Source organism: Erinaceus europaeus, chromosome X, assembly GCF_950295315.1.
Source record: "Erinaceus europaeus chromosome X, mEriEur2.1, whole genome shotgun sequence".
Classification (NCBI taxonomy): Eukaryota; Metazoa; Chordata; class Mammalia; order Eulipotyphla; family Erinaceidae; genus Erinaceus; species Erinaceus europaeus.
Window position 1 is genome coordinate 943370 of NC_080185.1, and position 21272 is coordinate 964641.

The following is a 21272-nucleotide window of genomic DNA, read 5'->3' on the forward strand; positions in this document are numbered from 1 at the left end:
TACTTTGGGGAAAAAAAAAAAAAAAAAACTTAAGTAAAATTTAATTAGTAAAAAAAATTTACATTCTTCTCCCAGGGACAAGTAACTTCTTCCTTTTGAAAGCTAATGATAGAAATTGTAAAAGGTGGATAAGCATGGGGGTTCTCTGGCCTCTGTCCCTAACACAGGTGGCCAGACTGACATGGGTCCACCACTGTTGAGGACACACACCAGACTGCTAGGCCCAGTCCAGAGAGAAAATCCGGGTGGCAGGTGGCTTGACATGTGTCAGACTGCACAAACCATCCAGCCAGTGATTGCAATTCATTCTTCCACCACTGGAGGCTCTACACCCTTTCATCTACTAGAAAACCCGGCCTTCAGCTTAACTATTCATAGCGGGGGTGGGGGTGGCGCACCTTAAGAGGGTTGCTATGCCCTCACAGGCCACCAGGGGGCAGCTGCTGGGTGGAGCTGAGACAGAGGGCACTTCTGTCACCTGTCCAGTCAGGCCCGTTCACCCAGATCCTTAGAACAGGACAAGGGGGAAAAGCTACTGGGCGTGTGGCCAAGCAGTAGTCCGCCTAGCCGGCCCCTGCTCAGTAAGGCTTGAATGTTCCTCCCGGCCGGCCGGACACACCCGCGCGTGCTCCCACTACTCGGATACCACCTCCACTTTGATCTTCTTCTTTTTCTTCTTCTTCTTCTTCAAGCTATCACTGTCCTGGGAAGAGAAAGCCCCATCAGCAAGGGAATCAAAACCAGGCTGCACCCCTGTAAGGGGAGGCCAGTGCAGCCTTCACAGGCGTGCTCACTAGTCAGCCTGGAAGGCGGGACACACACCACGTCTGCATGCTCGTCAGCACTCTCTGGAGCCACCTTGGCCTTCCTGTCTTTCTTCTTCTTCTCTTTCTTGACCAGTGGCGTGGGCACCGGCGAGGAGGCATCGTCACTGTCACTGTCTCGCTTCCGCTGAGATGGGCACAAGCGGTGAAACGTTAGCAGGTCTCCACCCTGTGGCGAAGCTCCCTACGGATCCTCTCCGAGGTGGCCAACGCACTCACCTTGGCAGACTTCACCTCCTCAGTGGCCCCCTGCGGGGCCTGGGCTGCTCCAGCTGTCTGCTCTTTCTTCACAGAGGTGCTGTAAGAGGGAGCAGAGTAAGATGCAGGGTCTGGGGCCTCACCCCCCACCTATCTGGCAAGTCTAGAGGCGGCGCCGGGCGGAAATGGAGCTCACCACCGGCTGTGGCAGATGGACTCCCTCCGAGTCCCCAAAGCAAACTAGAAGCACCCCAAGACCAGTGCTCTCACCTGTAGTCCACGTACTCATGCGTCCAGGCGGCGGGCGTGCTGTCTGTGGGTTTGCCGTGCTTGTCCAGAAGGCCCTGCTGGATCATCATCTTCTTCTGACTTGCCTGGGGGAACGGAAAGCAGGGGTTCAAGTGCTGCAAGCACCCGAGCCCTTCTGGGTTCAGCAGGCCCCGCAGTCCGACTCACCTTGGGGCCTAAACCCCACTTCCGGGGGTAAGTGTCTCTTTCCATGATCACTCGCTTGATCTTGGCCACAATGCCGTGGTCGCATGTGGAGATGACCGCTGTGGTCATTAAGGCAACAGCTGCAGGGGAGGGAGAATGCCTCAAATGAGGGCAGGGGCCACAATCTTCTATGACCCAGAGATTCTCACGACTCTGGGAGAGTCCGGCGGCAGCGCAGCAGGTTACACCCCCGGCTCCCCACCTGCAAGGGAGTCGCTTCACAGGCGGTGAAGCAGGTCTGTAGGTGTCTGTCTGTCTCCCCCTCTGTCTTCCCCTCCTCTCAGCATTTCTCTCTGTCCTGTCCAACAATAATAACTATAACCACGATGGAAACAAGGGCAACAAAAAGGAAAATCAACAAATAAATACTTTTAAAAAGAATCTCACAACTCTAAGCTCTACTGCCTTGAGGTCTCTTGGTGAGGAAGTTCTTGGAGAGAAAGCCCTTGAAATCAGTACAAACCAACCTAGCTAGAAAACCCCACCCTTAGCTGAGCCCCACCAGGGAATGAGGCCAGGCCTCATTCTGAGCAAGCTAGCAGATGGGGTCCAGGTCCTCGATGACCCTCCTCAGACACACACACCCCACAGGGAGTGCTGGGGCTTGAACCTGCTCACCCGCCTGGCGATGCAGGCATGCCACCGCAGGGGGTGCTGTCTTGCTTGAGCCAGAGCCTCTCCAGCTGGGTTCCACCCCCCTCACCCCACCCCCCGATGCCCCCTTACCCATGCAGACCGCTTCTCCTTTGGTGGTGATGACCACGATCTCCTGGTTGACTTCAATGCCATCCTCATAGCGGAGGACACCCGGAAGCATGATCTTGGCCCCATAGCAGATGGCATTCACCTGTTGGGGCGGCGCCCCAAGTCAGAGCCTGGCCCCTGCTCACCATCCCACCCTTGCACCAGAGGAGGGGACAAAGGGAACAGTCTACCAGAGTCCCCAGCCTCTGCAACTGCACTGGTGGCCACTGGCTGTACTTCACGCGTTCACTCAGAACAGCATGCCGTGGCAGGTCACAGTGACTGAGCAGAGCTAGAGGGTTCAAAGCAGCGACAGCTAACATTATCCAGGACTCGAAAAGAGCTACTCGTCTGGCTGCCTAAGTTCTCTCAGAAGCAAACCATCTAACTGGTCACATGTGAGCAAAGGCTACGGACTGCCAGTGACCTCTTCCCTCACAGTCAGACCGATTCCCTGTTTTACTGCTGCCAGGGCCATCACCGGGGCTCACCGCCTACACCGAGAACCCACTACTTGCAGTGGTCAGTTTTCTCCCCTCTCATTTGACAATGGGACAGAGAAATGGAGAGCGGACACAGAGGGAGACACCTGCAGCCCACCACCACTTGTGAAGCTTCCTCCCTGCAGGCGGGGAGCAGAGTCTCAAACCTGGGTCCCTGCGCATGGCGATGTTCGTGAGGCCCCCCAGGCGATTTCCTTTCATGACTGTAGACCACTGCTCAGCTCTGGCACGAGGTGCCAAGGGAGCAAGTCTCAAGCATGCAAGTCCTGCACTCTGCCCACAGAACCACTCCTTCGCCCCCCTAGCAAGCTATTCGCGCTCTAGGAGAACTCAAGAGTGTACAGCTGAAGAGGTTGGGTTTTGCCCAAACAAAAAAATAAATAACCCGTCAAATCAGAAGCAGGAAAAGAAAAGCCAACAGGAAACAACCGATGCGGGACACATCTCCCACCTAGCGCCCCCATCAGGTTTGCTCAACACACAGCACACGCCCCAGCTCGAACTCACCGCACTGTCCTTCATAACCAGCCGCTTGTGCGACGTCAACAGCTTCTCCAGAGGGAAGATGACCCGCCGCAGGTAACTCTCGTCCTTGTGGTTGTCATAGAGCCACTGGGCATCGAGCACGTCGTGCATGGTCACCATGTGGTCCTGAAAAGCAGTGCATGGGGCTTACAAGGAAGCCCCCGGGCCCCCAGCAGCCCAGACGGAGCTTCCTTCCACGCGCAGCGTGAACTCAGTGCTGCCAGCTGGCGCAAGCTCGAGCTTCCCTTCTCCGAACCGCCTCTGTGACCAAAACTAGAGTCTAAGAGGCACTGCTGTGGGCCAAGAAGTACCTGGCAGTGTTTTCTACTACCCAGTCATCCTCCCTAACCTGTACTTCAATGTCCCAAAGCTTAATTACAGGACAGGGAACAGGGAACTAGGAAGCCACCCTGAACGGCCTCAGCACTTCGGGAATTGTCTTCCCCAGAAACGGAGAGGCCAAGGGCTCTACGCAGGGAACAGCAGCCCCGAGTCTCACCACATCATACCTTCTCACTCATGACTCCGGAACGAACCCTGCGCAGCTCCTGCATCTGACCACCAACGCCCAGCAGCAAGCCGAGGTGCACACACAGTGTCCGGATGTAGGTGCCTGCCTCGCAGCTCACCCAGAAGATTCCTAAGACACACAGACGAGCAGGAACACACGGTGGCCGAGGAGCAGGCTACAGGGGAGACTAGCCCACGCCAAGCCACACTACAGCGCCAGGTGTTCACACCAGGCGAGCCTAAGCCCCAGGGCTCAGACCCATGCAGCCCCTCTGAGGTCTGAGGACCCACCTAATCTCCTCTCAGGATCGTACTCGACCATTTTGCTCTCGTAGATGGTCCGCACTCGTAGCTGCCTCTTCACGGCAGCAATCAGCGGAGGGCGTTGGAATAAGGCACCCGTCAGAGTTTCCAGGGCCTGCAATCAAAACCCCAAACTCACTCTGACAACTCTCAAATGTGACCCCATATTTGGGGAGCTTAAGAACACAACGCAAACACAACCACCTCAGGAGGGGATATACCTATGGGCGAGTCAGTGGCGCGCCCAGTTGAGTCCACAAAGACCCAAGTTCAAGTCCCTGTCCCCCCTCCCACAGCAGGGGAAAGCTTCGCACGTGTGAAGCAGGGCTGCAGGTATCTCTTTACCCCTAACCTCTCCCTGAATAAAAATCCGATTCAAAAAACCAAGAGGAAGCACCTCCAATATCCGTCACCTGCGTGCAGGCTGGCTAGGGCAGTCCGCAGATCTCCACATGGACACAAGTCCCGAGACCCCAAGACCTCGAGACAGCAGACTTACCCTAGAAAGCTGAGTCCCCCCTTCAATAGCATTGTGCAGCCGGACAATCCCCACATACTCTTTGCCTGGAAAATGACCAAAGAGTAGTCAGGTGTGGCCACTGAGTTTTCTGTGCTTTTTCATCACACGGATTCACGTAGCAGGTGATGGGACCTCACTCTCCAGTGACGTGACAAGTGCAAATCTCAATCGTGTGACAGGGCAGTCGGAATACCCAGTCGGAGAAAACCCTGCCGGGTGGAGAACACTCTCGGCAGAAAGCATGAAGCGGGGCTCAGGCAGAGTTCTGCAACCCGTGTGCCAAGGCCCTGGCAAACCAAGGCTGCACTGAGACGCCACCTCCTGTCTGGCAGCAACACAAGAGGTCAGTGTCCGAGAGGCGTGGGGAGAGAGCAACTCGGCTACACCGTCCACAGTGGCTTCATTCCTAATAACAAAATCCTGGAGACAACCAAAATGCCCGCTGACAGGTGACTGGATACAAAAGGTATGGGAGGGGCCAGGTGATGACACACCTGGTTGAGCACAGGTTACAATGCCTAAGGAAACAGGTTCAAGCCCCTGGTGCCCACCTGCAAAGGGGAAAGCTTCACAAGTGGTGAAGGAGTGCTGCGGTGTCTGCCTCTCCCTCCCTCTCAATTTCTGACTATTCAATTAATAAATATAATAAAACTAGTTTTAAAAAAGTTATGGGACATGTACTCAACAGAGTATCAGGCTACAGTAAAAAGGGACGAGATTGTGTCTTCTGGGATAAAGTGGGTGGAATTAAAGCAAGTCCTGAGGTGAAGGACAGCGACAGGCTGGTTCCGCTCGTGTGGAACACGGAGAACCGAATAGATGAGTGTGGGGAAAAGGTCAACAAGTATGGGGATGGGAATGGGGACATAGACCCGTGGTGACGGTGACGGGCGTGCTGACGAGAAATAAATAAAACTTCAAAGCCCAAAGCTAGAAGGCAAAGGCAATGCAGAATGCCCAAGAGCCTCCTCCCCACACACCTGCACTTTGCTGGGACTTCACCAAGCGGGTGGCCCGCTCTATGCACACGATCAAACAGCCGGTCACTTTGGGATCCAGAGTCCCACTGTGTCCAGTCTTCTCCACTCGCAAGATGCGGCGAATCCAGGCTACGACTTCATGGGAAGAGGGGTTGGAGGGCTTGTCCAGGTTAATGAAACCTGTCCTAGAAAGGGGAAAAGGCGCTGTGTGCCACCGGCTCTTGTTCTTTAGACAAGAAACCTCAAAGCTGGAGAGAAGGAAGCGGCAGGCGCCGAGGCAACACCACCCCAAGGTGCTCTGCCCTGCACAAGCCGCGAAGCTGTGTCCGCCCAGGACACTTACCTGACATAGTCTCCGATCTCCCGCTTCAGAGGATTCGAACCACAAGGAAGAGGTGTATAGTGTGCTGTCCTGACATTAAGTCTATCAAAATTCTGGAAAACAATCATGTGACAAAATAAAGTCACGACAAATACTAAGTGAGGGGGAGCCGGGCGGTAGCGCAGCGGGTTAAGTGCACGTGGCGCGAAGCGCAAGGACGGCGTAAGGATGTAAGGATCTGGGTTCGAGCCCCCGGCTCCCCACCTGCAGGGGAGTTGCTTCACAGGTGGTGAAGCAGGTCTGCAGGTGTCTGTCTTTCTCTCCCGTTTCCCTTCCTCTCCATTTCTCTCTGTCCTATCCAACAACGACATCAATAACAACTACAACAAAAATAAAAACAAAAACAAGGGCAACCAAAGGGGAATGAGAAAAAAATACTAAGTGAGAACCACCGGCCTCACCCAGGCCAGGCCACTGCGCGCTAGGCAACAGTGACGGAGAGCATCTCAGAGACTTTCCCGGGCCGGAATCAACTGTGCTTCAGTGGGCAGGCTCACGAATACAGACACAGCACTGACTCTTTCCGGGGTGACCAGCAACAGTTCTCCCCTGCTTCCCAAGCCCCTCCTGCTGGTCAACAAGCACTGAGCCTCCCCGCAGGGGAGCACAACTTTCCTATCCCTATCGCCAGGTTTCCTTCCTTGTGGTGCATGCCACAAACAGCAATTAGCTTTCAGCTGCCTCTCCCTCCTAGACCTGAAGTTTCCACACTGCAAGCTTTGGTTCCTAGAGCCTACAGCAGGACAGCACGTGTCAGCGACCAGGTCAAGCAGAGGGCCAAGGGACCTGACCAAGGCAAGTCTTAGGACGTCAGAAAAATGAACAGTTTGGAGGTGGGCGGTGGTGCACCCAGTGAAGTGCACGCAGGGCCGAGCGCAAGGATCCGAGCCCCTGCTCCCCACCCGCAGGGGGGATGTTTCACAAACGGCAAGGCAGGTCTGCAGGTGTCTCCCCTCACCCCTCAATTTCGCTGTCTTGGCCAACAGAATGGGGGGGTGAATGCGTTGTCAAGGGGCACCCCCGCAACAACTATGCTTTCTCTCATGGACCTTTTATTTCTTCCAACTTTTTTTTTTTTAAGCCAGAGCACTGCTCAGCTCTAGTTTATGGTGGTGCTGAGGACTGAACCCGGGACTTTAGAGCCTCAGGCAGGACAGTCTCTTTGCAGAGCCACAATGCTATCTACCCCGCCCCCGCCCCAGAGCACTGCTCACCTCTGGCTGATGGGGAGTCTCTTAGCAGAACCATGATGCTATCTCTCCCCCCACCACCACACACACAAAACTTCTTTGTACCCCCAAACATTCTCCCTCTCTTCGTCAGGCCCCATGAAATCACATGCGCAGAGTAGACAGCAGCATGGCTCTGCCAAAAAAAAAAAAAAAAAAACACTTTCCTGCCTGAGGCCCTGAGGTCCCAGGTTCAATGCCCAATACCACCATTAACCAGAGCTTAGCAGGCTCTGCTCTTTCACTGTCTTTCTCATTAAAATTAGAAAAAAAAAATCACACGTGCAGACTTCAAGCCATTACGTTAGCCCCCACCCCCAAACAGTACTTCCTAAGGGCACACCTCAGTCTGGTAGAGCCTGCCTTAAGAGCCAGAGGTGAGCTCTGTAAGGGAACTCTGCCACCGCCAAGCATGGCCCTGGTGGCAGCACTGTCCGGAGTGGCCCTGTGCTACCCCTGCCCGACACGCTGAGAAAACCGCTGGAGAACACAGGCTGCTGTTTCCTGGCACAAGACCACCGTGTGTGTGTGTGGAGGGGGGGGCGCACAACAGATCTGCCAGACTTTCTCGCTGCAGCTCAGAGCCGCGCTCACCACTAGCCTGAGCTGTGCAGTAGACCCGCACAAAGAAAACGCACCTACCTTTAGCAAAAGGGGCCACTGAGATGTGTCCAACTGAGTCACTCTGGATTCAGGCTTGATGAGAAATTCTTCAGCATGTTGTATTTCCTTGGACAGGATGGAAACATACATACCCGTCAGACTTCCCAAGTGACCTCAGACAGATGTACTAGCACAGACTTTCAAAAAGCAGCAGGGACGGGCAGCGGTGCACCCAGTAAGTACACATATCACCCCACGTGCAGGGACCTGGGTTCCAGCCGGCGCTCCCCACCTGTAGGGGGGACGCTTCTCAGGCGGCAAAGCAGGTCTGCAGGTCTTTCCCAATCTCCCCTTACCCTCTCAATTTCTGTCCTATCGAAAAGAAAAAAAAGTAGCATGGGCCAGGGCATGGCACACATGTTTAAGTGCACACGCTAACATGCGTGGACTCGGGTTCGAACCCCCATCCCCACCAAGTCTCTCTCCCCTAGCAAATTCTGCATCCTCGCAAAGTAAACCAAATGTAACTATCGAACCACTGTGGCCAAAAGGCAAAGAGAGATGAGCTGGGTGTTGGAAGAGTGAGAAGGTGGAGGGGGCAGGCAGGGGCAGGGACGGCTGGGGCCGTGTAGCTCGCCCCCCTCGCTCCCTGGCCGCCCGAGCCTGCTTTGCAGCGAGCCCCGGCGATCGCCTACTCACCGCCACGTCTTCCTCGGCCAGCGACTTGCGCTCCTTTTTCTTCTTGTGCTTCTTTGGCAAAATCAGCACTGAAAAACGAGCCGGAGAGTTGTGAGTTTTCCCCAGAAACACGGGCGCCAACGTCGAGGGCGCAGCGAGCCGGGGCGGGCGGGCCGCAGCCAAGTTCCGCGGTGGCCGCACCACGTGGCCGAGGCCGGGCCGCGACTGGGACTCGCCCGCGGCCCCCTCGGCCGGCTGCTGCCTCTGCGCCTCGCTCCCGCGGACGCGCGGCCCCGAAAGGCGCCCGGGCTGGTGGCGTGGCCCGACCCGCCCAAGGGGACCGCGCGGCGCCACTCACCGAGGGCGCTCCGGCCCCAGGCAGAGCCGGCCGGCCGCACGTGCCAGCCAGCCACACGCCGGGGCTCCGGCGCCGCAGACCCCTGCCCTCCCCCACCGGGCAGCGCCGGTCTGGCCCTCAGCTCCGATCAGGCGTCCGGAGCAGCCGGCCGGCAGGCAGCGCACGAACAGTTCGCACAGCCCTGCTCACCTTCCGCGTCCGCCATGTTGGCCCGCGCAGCGTGTACTCCGCGTGAGGCCCCGAGCGCCAAAGGACTCCCTCCGCCGGCAGGTGGCGCGCTGGGACCGGCCCCCATGACGTCCCGTGCGTAGCGTGCGGAGGGGCGGGGCGGCGGCTCGCGCGAGTCGGCAGTGCGATCCTATTGGCTGGAGCCCGGATCTGCGCCTGCGCTTTGGTTGCGCCGTGGCCCAGCGGCCGGGCTGGGAGCGCATGTGCGGCGCGTCCGGAGGCCTTGGCCTCGCGGATGGGCGGGCCGCGGCGGCGTCAGAGGGGAGGCGCCTTCGCTGGGAGCGCGGGGGCGGGTGGGCGCGGCGCATTAACCCCGGGGACTTGGGGGCCAGGCGGGAGCCCCGGGGCGATGCAGAGGCGGGCCGCGCCGACGACTCGGTCCCTTTCACCGAGACCTTTGGAGGGCGACGGTGGCCTCTCAGTCTGGGAGTATCCCGGTTCCAGACCCCGGGGGCCGGCCTGGGAGTGGCGCCGCCGGCCCAATCCCGGGCCTCCTGGCCTTCCCGCGCCTCCGGCTCCCAGAGGGATTGTACCCAGGCGGCCCGTCTCTATGGACTCTGCCAGCGGGGAGCGGCCATCACCTTCCCGAGGATGGACCGTCTACTGGCATGCAGGAGTGCGGCTTTCGGCTGCTCCTTCCTGTGGCGTGAGAAAGAAATGAGTAACAGTCCAGAAGGTGGCGCAGGGGGAGATCCTGGGGCTCTTCAAGCCTGAGGTCCCGAGTTCACTCACAGGCTGCCCATGTGCTATCTTATCTTGATCCCCTGGCTCTCATAAATAAACAAAGCTTTTAGGGGGTGGATCGCAACATGATTATGCAAAGGCGCTCAAGCCTGAAGCTCCAGAGTCCGATGTTCAATCCCCCACACCACCATAAGCCAGAGCTGAGCAGGGCTCTGGTTAAAAAAAAAAAAAAAAAAAAAAGACATTGGTGGTCCGAGAGGTGACGTTTAGGCTAAAGCACTGGACTCTCAATCGTGAGGTCCCGAATTCAGTCCCCAGCAGCGAGAGACAGACAGACACGCGCGCACGCACACACACATCTGGAGAGCCGCTTTACCATTTGTGAAGCTTTCCCTACAGGTGGGGACTGGAGGCTTGAGCCCAGGTCTAGCTCATGGTAATAGGTGCACTTAACTAGATGTACCACCGCCCAGACCCCCTTTTAACTTCATACAGTTTCATTGCTCCATGTTTTGCTAGCCATATTTGAGGAAATCACTGTTATTCTCCCAACACCCCTTAGATCTGTAAGCTTTGATGACAGACAGTGCCCTTCTCCCTGCCAGCGACGACCAAGGGATCCAAGAGAGAACAAGGCAGCACACAGCCAAGGGTATAGGGAGTTTATCGGAATGAAAAAGTTAAGAAGCAGTCACCCAGAGAGTAGAGTAAAAAGGAGCCAGCGGCCTCCCAGGTGAGAAGAATCTCCTTAGCTTGCTAGGCTGGAATGCATTGATTAAAGGCCTTTCAATTGAAATTGGGGTTTCTGGGAAAAGGGGAAGGAGTATAGATAGCCTCCCTGCCTTCCGGGGAACTTTGTGTCCTATTCAATTGCCAGGTGTGGAAGCCTTATCTTTTGATATGCAGAATGACTAGAAGCTTTCTGCTGGGTTTTGCACATGTAAATATCTTAAGTCCCGGAGGCGGTGGGTGGGAGGGGCGGGGGTGGTGTTACAAGCCTAGCTCTGAACTGTCAGCATGGTAAATCCTGTATTTATGTTAAGCCACAAGATAGGCTTCCAAAACACCCAGATCCCATGAGGTCTCCCCAGGCTCTATGGCAGCAGTCCATCTTGTACCGTCACTGAGTTTCTCCTAGGTTTCTTTCGTTTTTCTAGTCCTAAAAATTAAAATTAAAAGTTTAGGGGCTGGGTGGTGATGCACCTGGTGGTGTTGTGTGCGTCACAGTGTGCAGGGACCCGTGTTCAAGCCCCCAGTCCCCACCTGCAGGGGGAAAGCTTCATAAATGGTGAAAAGCAGTGCTGCAGGTGTCTCTCTATCCCTCTCCCTGTCCCTGTCTTCCCCATTCCTCTCAATTTATGGCTCTTTTTATATATATTTATTTGTTTTCCCTTTTGTTGCCCTTGTTTTTTATTGTTGTTGTTATTGATGTCGTCCTTGTTAGATAGGACAGAGAGAAACGGAGAGAGAAGGGGAAGAGAGAGAGGGGGAGAGAAAGATAGACACCTGCAGACCTGCTTCACCGCCTGTGAAGCGACTCCCCTGCAGGTGGGGAGCCGGGGGCTCCAACCGGGATCCTGACGCTGGTCCTTGCGCTTTGCGCCACCTGCACTTAACCCGCTGCGCTACCTCCCGACCCCCCCCCCCAACCAGAGCACTGCTCAGCTTTGGCTTATGGTGGTGCAAGGGATTGAACCTGGGACTTTGGAGCCTCAGGCATGAGAGTCTCTTTGCAGAACCATTATGCTATCTACCCCTGCCCAATTTCTGGTTGTCTGTCTATCCAATAAATAAATGAAGCTAATAAAAATTTAAAATAAAGATTTATTGTTTGTATTTACTGGATAATAGATAATAGAGACAACTAGAAATTGAGAGGGAATGGAGTGACAGAGAGGGAGATACCTGCAACACTGCTTCACCACTCGCAAAGCTTTCTTCCTGCAGGTAGGGACCGGGGGCTTGAACCCGTGCTCTTGTGCGTTGTAACATGCACACTTAACCAGTTGCACTGCCACCCGGACCCTTCTCCTAGGATTGATTCCTCCGGGGCCTCCAGCCGGCCCCCTACTTCTGCTTCCAGCTAGAGTGTCTCCTCAGCACACCAGATGCCAAGAGCCATGCCCCTCTTCTGCTTGGAGGCCTTCAGTGAAAGCAGCGTGCTGACCGCAGGTGGGCACATTTGCACACAGGAAAGCAGACTGGGACGGGACACGGACCAGGGAGGAGACCCTGGGCAGAGCGGGCAGAGAGAGAGTACCTGCACACTGCGGCCCCCAGAGCCACAGAGAAGACAGCGCTCCTCTTTGAAAGCTACGGTGCCCCATCATTATTCTTTCTGTTTAATTTTTTAAAAATTTTCTTTGTTTTCCCTTTTGTTGCCCTTGTTGTCATTGTAGTTATTATTGTTGTTGTTACTGATGTCGTAGTTGTTAGGACGACAGAGAAAAAAAGAGAGGGGAGGAAGACAGAGAGAGGGAGAGAAAGACAGACACCTGCAGATCTGCTTCACTGCCTGTGAAGTGACTCCCCTGCAGGTGGGTTGCTGGGGGCTCGAACCAGGATCCTTATGTTGGTCCTTGCGCTTTGCGCCATGTGCACTTAACCCGTTGCGCTACCACCCGACTCCCCCCATCATTATTCTTTTCTTTTCTTTTTTACCTGAGTACTGCTCAGCTCTAGCTTATGGTGGTGCGAGGGAATTGAACTCGAGACTTTGGAGCCTCAGGCACTGGAGTCTCTTTGCATAATCATTAGACTACCTACGTATCTACCCCCACCCTCATTATTATTTTTTTCAGTTATCTTTACTTATTTATATATTGGATAGAGACAGCCAGAAACTGAAGGGGAAGGGGGTGATAGAGAGAGAGAGAGAGAGACAGACACCTGCAACACTGCTTCACTGCTTGTGAAGCTTCCTCCTCACAGGTGGGGACCGGAGGTTCAAACCAGGGTCCTTGAGCATTGTACCATGTGCACTCACCACCTCCCCCCCCATTATTCTTTATTCCATTGTTTGTCTGCTTACCCAGAGCCCTGCTCACCTCTGGCTTCTTCTTCTAGCGTTTGCCCTTCTTCCGTAGCCAGTCAACAGCGTCAGGTTGAGCCTGATGTCAAGTTTCGAGACCTCCTTTGAATCTGAAGAGGTGGCAGTCGTTGACTATGTGGGTCATAGTCTGTCTGGAGCCGCAGGGGCAGTTCGGGTCGTCTCTGGCTCCCCAGCGATGGAACATAGCGGCGCACCGGCCATGGCCTGTTCGATAGCGATTGAGGAGGGCCCGATCATAACGTGCTAGGTCAGAGCCGGGTGGACGCTCGCAGGGGTCTGTGATGAGGTGTTTGTTCTTGACCTCAGCTGACTGCCAACTCTGTTTCCAAGAGTCTGGAACAGAGAAGTTCAGTGTAGGCGTAGGGGACCAGATTGGGTGACGAGACGTCCAGCGTTGGACAGGGTGGGCGAAGATATCCGCGTATATTGGCAGGTCCGGTCGAGCGTAGACGTGGGAAATGAACTTAGATGATGCCGCATCCCGACGAATATCTGGCGGGGCGATGTTGCTAAGAACTGGCAGCCATGGAACCGGGGTGGAACGGATGGTTCCAGAAATGATCCTCATGGAGGAATATAATTTGGAATCGACCAAGTGGACATGGGGGCTACGGAACCATACTGGGGCACAGTATTCTGCAGTGGAATAGCATAATGCCAGAGAGGATGATCGTAGTGTGGAAGCGCTCGCGCCCCATGAGGAGCTGGCCAGTCTTGCAATGATGTGATTCCTCGCGCCCACCTTTGCTGCAGTTTTTATGAGATGTTCGTGAAATGACAGAGTGCGATCGAGAGTAATGCCAAGATAGACTGGCTGGGCTTCATGCCCATAACCTCTGGCTTATGATGAGGATTGGGCCTGGGATTTGGTGCCTCGGGCAGGACATTCTTGCAGAAACACTGTGCTATCTCCCCAGCCTCCCCTCCCTTATTTTTTCCAGAGTTCTGCTCAGCTCTGGCTTTCGGTGGTTTGGGGGGATTGAATTTGGGACTTTGGAGCTTCAGGCTCCTAACCCCGCCCAGTGTTTGTCTCTTTTGTTCAATGTTGTGTACCCCTCCCAAGAAGATGTTCAGGAAATCACCTGACAGCAACCCTGGGATGGCGGGGGTTTCGCTCGCACTGCTTCCCTGACCCCTCAGTGTCGCCTTCTTGAGACCCAGAACTCAGCCGCATCCCATGGCACTGCTCCGCTTGCTCCAGATTCCCTGGCTGCTGCCCCAAGAGGGTGTGCCTGGCTGACTTGCCTCCCTCCGAAGGTCTTTTTCAGAGTGCGGCCAGGGGAATTCTTCAGGGGCGTGCTTGCCTGAGGCCCTGGGTTGATCTCCAGGCCCATGAGTACCCAAGTGGTGCTCTGGCTCCTCTTCCCCCACAAACTCTATCTCCTGCGAACCAAACAACACACACACACACACACACACACACACACTTTTGCCACAGTACTGCTCAACTCTGATTTAGGTTGGTGCTGGAAATTGAACCTGGGACTTAGAGACTCAGTCAGGAGAGCCTTTTTGTATAAACATTAAGTTATCCCCCCCACCCTAGAAAACCTTAAAAAGGTTGCTGGCTTTAGGTTACCCAGCATGGTGTCAGAGAAGCCTTGCCTTCCAGGCTATTCTTTTCTTTTTTTTTTTAAAGAGGTAACTTCTTTTTTTTTTAACTTCTTTATTTAAAAAAAATATTTATTAGGAGTCCAGCTGTAGCACAGCAGGTTAAGCACAGGTGGTGCGAAGTGCAAGGACCGGCTTAAGGATCCTTTGCTTCCCAGGCGGTAAAGCAGGTCTGCAGGTATCTATCTTTCTCTCCCCTTCTCTGTCTTCCCTTCCTCTCTCCATTTCTCTCTGTCCTATTCAACAACAATGACATCAATAACAACAACGGCAACACAAGGGAATAAATAAATAAAATAAAAAAATAAGTTTAAACAGTTTTTAAATTTATTTATTTATTATTGGATAAAGCCAGAAATTGGGAGGGAGGAGGAGATGGGGAGAGAGACAGAGACCCCTGCAGCCCTGCTTCACCACTTCAGGTGGGGACCAGGGACTTGCACACTGTAATGTGTGTGCTTGACCAGGTGCACCTCCGCCTGGCCCCCAAACCATTCTAGTTTGTCCAGAGGAAAATCACGCCATTCCAAAGCCTTGAGTTCGCAGAGCGTTTTGGAGCCTGCCGAGCTGGGCACACCACAGGGACATGTAAGGCCATTTCAGCATGGCCTGCTGACAGCGGGAGAGGGAGGGAGCAGTGCTCTGGTGGGATAGCCGCCCTCGAAGTCACACTCTCAGATTCAGACCCAGCTGGCAGTCACCCCAGCACAAGGGAACGTCTTCTAGCTCCAGGGTGGGATGGCTCCAGGGCAGGAGGTGACTGGAAGACTGGACACTTCCTCTTGCATGTGCCAGGAGCACCTATGATGCACAGCCCCTCACAGCTCAGCAGGCTCAGCATTTGCACCCTGCTCTGTGACACAGAGCTGCAGAACCCAGTGCTTGGGCAAGTGGCAGAAAGCTGTGGGGACGTAGGAACTCGCTCAGTCGGCCGCGTGTGTAGGATGAGGCTGTCATGGACATTCTCAGCCTATGGGAAATCAACATCAACCTCCCTTTTCAGTGGGAGGAGTGTGAAATTTCTGGACCCTGGTTTCACACATTTCCGTTGATCAAGACTCAGCCAACTGTTGTGCCTCCCGACCTGGTTGGTGCACGCTGTTTCAGAAAGGGACTGAGGCCCCAGTCAACCCCTAAGTGCCGGGTAGGGCTCCTTGGAACTTGCACCTTGGTTATCCACTTGGGCAGGGCCACACCTATCCAAGGGCTTTCATGTGCCCTGTCCTACTGTCTGGTGATGGGGAGCATCTTTCCCTTTTAGTGAAATGCCACTTAATGCCAGGCTAGCAGAGGGAAGAGACCAGGAACTCGTGGCGGAGCGGGAACGCAATGCAATGGCTTTATTGATCAGAGACAACGTCTTTATATCTTTTGAGATGGAAGTTGCAGGTTGGAAAAGGAAATGGCTAGGAGAGAGGGTGGAGAAAAGAAAAGAGCTAGAAGGTAAAAAAGCTTCCGTAGCAGCTGTTGCGAAAGTTCTGACCAATGGGATAAACCAATGCCCTGCAGGCAGGGCGGGTCTCCGGCCAACCGATGATGATGTCAGTAGACCACAGCGTCAGCCATGCAGGGGACCTGGCGGAATGACCAACAACTTCATATAAGCTTTTGCTTATTCCCAGTATTTTTTTAAATTTATTTCTTTATTGGGGAATGAATGTTTTCCATTCAACAGTAAATACAATAGTTTGTACATGGATAACATTCCCCAGTTTCCCATTTAACAATACAACCCCCACTAGGTCAGTTATCATCCTTCATGGACCTGTATTCTCCCCACCCGTCCACCCACCCCAGAGTCTTTCACTTGGCTGCGATACGCTATTCCCAGTATTTTTATCAGTGTTTTCTGTTCACTACTGAGTTTGAGAGTTCATCCTCTTTTTAATTCAGCGCTGGGGATGAATTCAGGGCATCTCATATGTATGATAGCACTGAGCTACTTCCCTGGCCCAATTTAATTTAATTTAATTTAATTTAATTTTCCATTGCCACCAGGGTGTTGCTGGAGCTCGATACCAACACTTTGAATCCACTGCTCCTGACAGGCACCCCCCCCCTTTTTCCCTATTTGTATTGGGTAGGAGAGAGACACCTGCAGACCCTCTTCACTGTTCATGAAGCTTCCCCCACCCCTGCAGGGAGGGAGCAGGAGGCTTGAACTTGGGTCCTTGCACTTGCTAATATGTGAGCTTAACCAAGTACACCACTTCCCGGGGCCCCCTTATTGTTTATTTTACCTTATTTCACCTCCAGGCTTATCACTGGGGCTCAGTGAAGCACTATGAATCCACTGCTCCTTCAGTGGACATCCCCCCATTTAGCTTTGAAAGGACAGAGAGAAATTGAGGGGAGGGGTTACAGTGAGAGAGACAGAGAGACAACTGCAGACCTGCTTCACTGCTTATGAAACTTCTCTCCTGTAGGTGGGGAGCGAGGACTCGAACCTGGGTCCTCATGCATGGTAACCAATTGTTACTCTGTACTGAGAGATACCACGTTGCTGCTCCACTGCTCAAGAGCTCCCTTGCTGCTGTCCATGGTGCTCCCATGTGGTGTTGGGAATCAAGCCTAGTCCTCTTGCAAGTGCTTCTGCCTGTTGAGCCCCCCCTTTTTTGCCTCCAGGGTTATCGCTGCGGCTCAGTGCTTGCACTATGTATCCACTGCTCCTGGAAGCTATTTTTCCCATTTTTTTGCTGCCCTTGCTGTAGTTGTTATTGTTGTTGTCGTTGTTGGATAGGACAGAGAGAAATGGAGAGAGGAGGGGAAGACAGAGAGGAAGAGAGAAAGACAGACACCTGCAGACCTGCTTAGCTGCCTGTGAAGCGACCTTCCTGCAGGTGGGGAGCCAGGGGCTGGAACTGGGATCCTTACGCCTGTCCTTGCTCCAGTCCTTGTGCTTTGCACTATGTGTGCTTAACTCAGCGTGCTACCTACTCAGCTCAGCTCCCCTACTACTTTCTTCTCTTTCTCCTTCTCCTTCTCCTTCTCCTTCTCCTTCTCCTTATTCTTATCATTATCATCATCATCACACACAAGAGATCTTCCTGAGACAGAGAGTAAGGAGAAGAGGCAAAGCAGGGCACCACTTGGGTACATGCAGCACTGAGGACTGAACCGGGAACCTCAGGCATGTAGCTAGCTGCTACGTATTCTGGCCATGAGTCCCATTCCAGATGCTGAAACTGTGGGTGGGCCGAAAGGTACAGAGCTACCTGACATCAGTTCACTGTTTTAGACAAAAGATGACTTTTCTCTCACACTCTTAGGCAGTCAACACTCAGGAGAAGCAGCAAATCTGTTACGACTGTTTTGAAGAGAATGATTGAAGACAACCAGCAGAGTCTAAGTACAAAACTACTGAGCAGGGAGTCGGGCTGTAGCGCAGCGGGCTAAGCGCAGGTGGCGCAAAGCACAAGGACCGGCGTAAGGATCCCGGTTTGAACCCCGGCTCCCCACCTGCAGGGGAGTCACTTCACAGGCGGTGAAGCAAGTCTGCAGGTGTCTGTCTTTCTCTCCTCCTCTCTGTCTTCCCCTCCCTCTCTCCATTTCTCTCTGTCCTAGCCAACAACGACAACAACAATAATAACTACAATAATAAAACAACAAGGGCAACAAAAGGGAATAAATAAATAAAATAAATATAAAAAATAAAAAAATAAATAAACTACTGAGCAGGGAGTCGGGCAGTAGCGCAGTGGGTTAAGCGCACGTGGCGCAAAGTGCAAGGACAGGCGTAAGGATCCCGGTTCGAGCCAACTGCTCCCCAACTGCAGGGGGGTCACTTCACAGGCGGTGAAGCAGGTCTGCAGGTGTCTGTCTTTCTCTCCCCCTCTCTGTCTTCCCCTTCTCTCTCCATTTCTCTTTGTCCTATCCAACAACAACAACATCAATAACTACAACAATAAAACAACAAGGGCAACAAAAGGGAACATATAAATAAATATTAAAAAAAAACAACTACTGAGCTACTGTGAGTAGGTTTTAGGAGGAGTATACCTTCCAGGGGGTCCGGAGACTAAGTGGCCTTGAGGTCCTCCCCAGACTCACCTCCTGCTCTTTCAGGAAGGGGAAGTTTACAGATAAGTCTCCACCTGTGCCAGTGCTCTCTGACACCGAAGGATGGGATGTTTGCGCATGGCTCCTGCTCCCTGGGCTTGCCAGGCTACCATCAAGTCTTGCCCTTTCTGCGAAGCTCTTGTGACAATATCCGGCTTGCTCAGACACCAGGCAGCAGGGCCCAGGAGCTCTGCGTGCCAAAAGCAGACCCTTCACTCAAGTGCCTGTGTGTCTTTGTGGACAGCTAGCTGGGTGAGCTCCTGGGCATCTACTTCTGGGTCTTCCATTTCAGTCCACTACTCCGCTTGTCTCTTCCTCTGGTGATAACATGCAGCCTTGATTCTGGAACAGAGAATAAGCCTTGGAATTGTGCTCAGACATCTGCTATTGGTCTTGAATCCTGGGACCCTGTGTAACTCACTTATCAGCCATGAGAGAATTTTTCTGTAGATTCCTTTATGAGGTTAGTTATATATCAGGCAAGTCGAGGCAAATTTTCCAGCATTGTTATAAATGGATGTCTAACAGACATGTAATAGTGGCGTGGGTTCAGGCTTACAGCGTCATGACTAGAGATTCGTCTGTACCATGAGAGGACCACCACGAGAAGCCTAGGTAACATACTGTGTGCACTCAACCAGGTGCGCCACCGCCCGGCCCCCAAGCCTAGGTAACATATAGCAGTAGACATAGGCATCATTTTTTCTTTCTTTTAAATATTCTATTTTTTTAACATTTTATTTATTTATTAATGAGAAACATAGGAGGAGAGAGAAAGAACCAGGCATCACCCTGGTACATGTGCTACCGGGGATTGAATTTAGGACCTCATGCTCCAAAGTCCAATGCCCTATCAACTGCGCCATCTGCCGGACCACTCTATCTCCATTTCTTTTTTTATATATATATAATTTATTTCTTTATTGGGGAATGAATGTTTTACATTCAACAGTAAATACAATAGTTTGTACATGCATAGCATTCCCCAGATTCCCATTTAACAATACAACCCCCACTATGTCATTCATCATCCTTCATGGACCTGTATTCTCCCCACCCACCCACCCACCCACCCCAGAGTCTTTTACTTTGGTGTAATACTCCAATTCCATTTCAGGTTCGACTTGTGTTTTCTTTTCTAATCTTGTTTTTCAACTTCGGCCTGAGAGTGAGATCATCCCATATTCATCCTTCAGTTTCTGACTTATTTCACTCAACATGAATTTTTCAAGGTCCATCCAAGATCGGCTGAAGACGGTGAAGTCACCATTTTTTACAGCTGAGTAGTGTTCCATTGTGTATCTAGACCACAACTTGCTCAGCCACTCATCTGTTGTTGGACGCCTGGGTTGCTTCCAGGTTTTGGCTATTACAAATTGTGCCGCCAAGAACATATGTGTCCACAGATCTTTTTGGATGGATGTGTTGGGTTCCTTAGGATATATCCCCAGGAGGGGAATTGCAGGGTCATAGGGTAGGTCCATTTCTAGCCTTCTGAGAGTTCTCCAGACTGTTCTCCACAGAGGTTGGACCCATTGACATTCCCACCAGCAGTGCAGGAGGGTTCCTTTGACCCCACACCCTCTCCAGCATTTGCTGCTGTTACCTTTTCTGATGTATGACATTCTCACAGGAGTGAAGTGATATCTCATTGTTGTCTTGATTTGCATTTCTCTGACAATCAGAGACTTGGAGCATTTTTTCATGTGTTTCTCGGCCTTTTGGATCTCTTCTGTGGTGAATATTTTGTCCAAGTCCTCCCCCCATTTTTGGATGGGGTTATTTGTTGTCTTGTTGTTGAGTCTGGCAAGCTCTTTATATATGTTGGTTATTAAACTCTTATCTGATGTATGGCATGTAAAGATCTTCTCCCATTCTGTGAGGGGTCTCTTGGTTTGGGTAGTGGTTTCTTTTGCTGTGAAGAAGCTTTTTAATTTGATGTAGTCCCATAGATTTATAGCATCATTTTTTCTTGTGCTGAGAACTCTCAGGCCACACTATTAACTCTAGCCACCGTCCTGTATGGCCCATCTCGGAGTCACCTAGCCTATGCTTCTAGTTTGTCCCTTTGACTACCACTGATGTCACCCTGAGAGGCTCATTTCTTCCTTCCCAATCTGTGTGTCCCCCTCCTCTCTCCCCACCTCTTCGTTTCTCTTCTTCCTTCCTTCCTTCCGTCCTATTGCAATGCCATGCTGAATAAGATTGATGGGAGTGGACACGCTTTGCTTTGTTTGCTTTCCTGGGGGAAAGTGTCCAGGTGTCCGCCATTAAGTCTGATGTTAGCCATATACCTGCCATGGAAGATTTCTTTCTTTTCCTGATAGAGACAGCTTCCTGTCTGCAGGTGGGGACTGGGAACGTGAACCCAGGTCTGCGCGCATAGCAAGGTGTGTGCCGCTGCCCAGTCTGTAGAGGTCCTTTAGTAAGTGGCCACAACTCTCCCTGTTCACCTCACTTCAATGGCACCTTGCCGGAAGCACTGCTTAGTCTCGTCCAATGTGCACGATGCATTACTCGGCTCTTCTCTTCTGGCTCGCTAAGCACAATGGATCGCACTGACTCCTTTTCAAATACTGAACATGAGGCATTGCTCTAGAATCAATACCACCTGGTCATGGCGTTCGATCATTTTTCACCTCTCTGAGTTCTCTCAGGAAGCATCTCGCGAAGAGTTTTTATGTCTGTATCCATAAGACAGATGTACGGGAAATTGGTCTGCACTGTAATGCTCGGATTCCTCACTGTCTCTTTCAGATTTAGTAACAGAATAGTACTGACCTCAG

The 21272-nt window shown here is 52.7% G+C and overlaps 1 protein-coding gene and 1 pseudogene across 1 annotated transcript; both read right to left on the bottom strand.

Moving 5' to 3' along the window:
- Positions 1 to 8: 8 nt before the first annotated feature.
- On the bottom strand, positions 9 to 9148 carry DKC1 (dyskerin pseudouridine synthase 1). The gene is made up of 15 exons (XM_016194836.2): positions 9042 to 9148; positions 8516 to 8583; positions 7856 to 7942; positions 5946 to 6037; positions 5603 to 5787; positions 4602 to 4666; positions 4091 to 4217; positions 3799 to 3929; positions 3272 to 3415; positions 2244 to 2364; positions 1479 to 1597; positions 1293 to 1396; positions 1044 to 1122; positions 823 to 951; positions 9 to 703 (listed from the first exon to the last, which is right to left on the bottom strand). Exons 1-15 carry the CDS (start codon positions 9145 to 9147, stop codon positions 635 to 637), a joined length of 1626 nt encoding a protein of 541 aa, XP_016050322.2. The 5' UTR covers position 9148; the 3' UTR covers positions 9 to 634.
- Positions 3581 to 3723, bottom strand: LOC132536063 (small nucleolar RNA SNORA36 family; annotated as a pseudogene).
- Positions 9149 to 21272: the final 12124 nt, after the last annotated feature.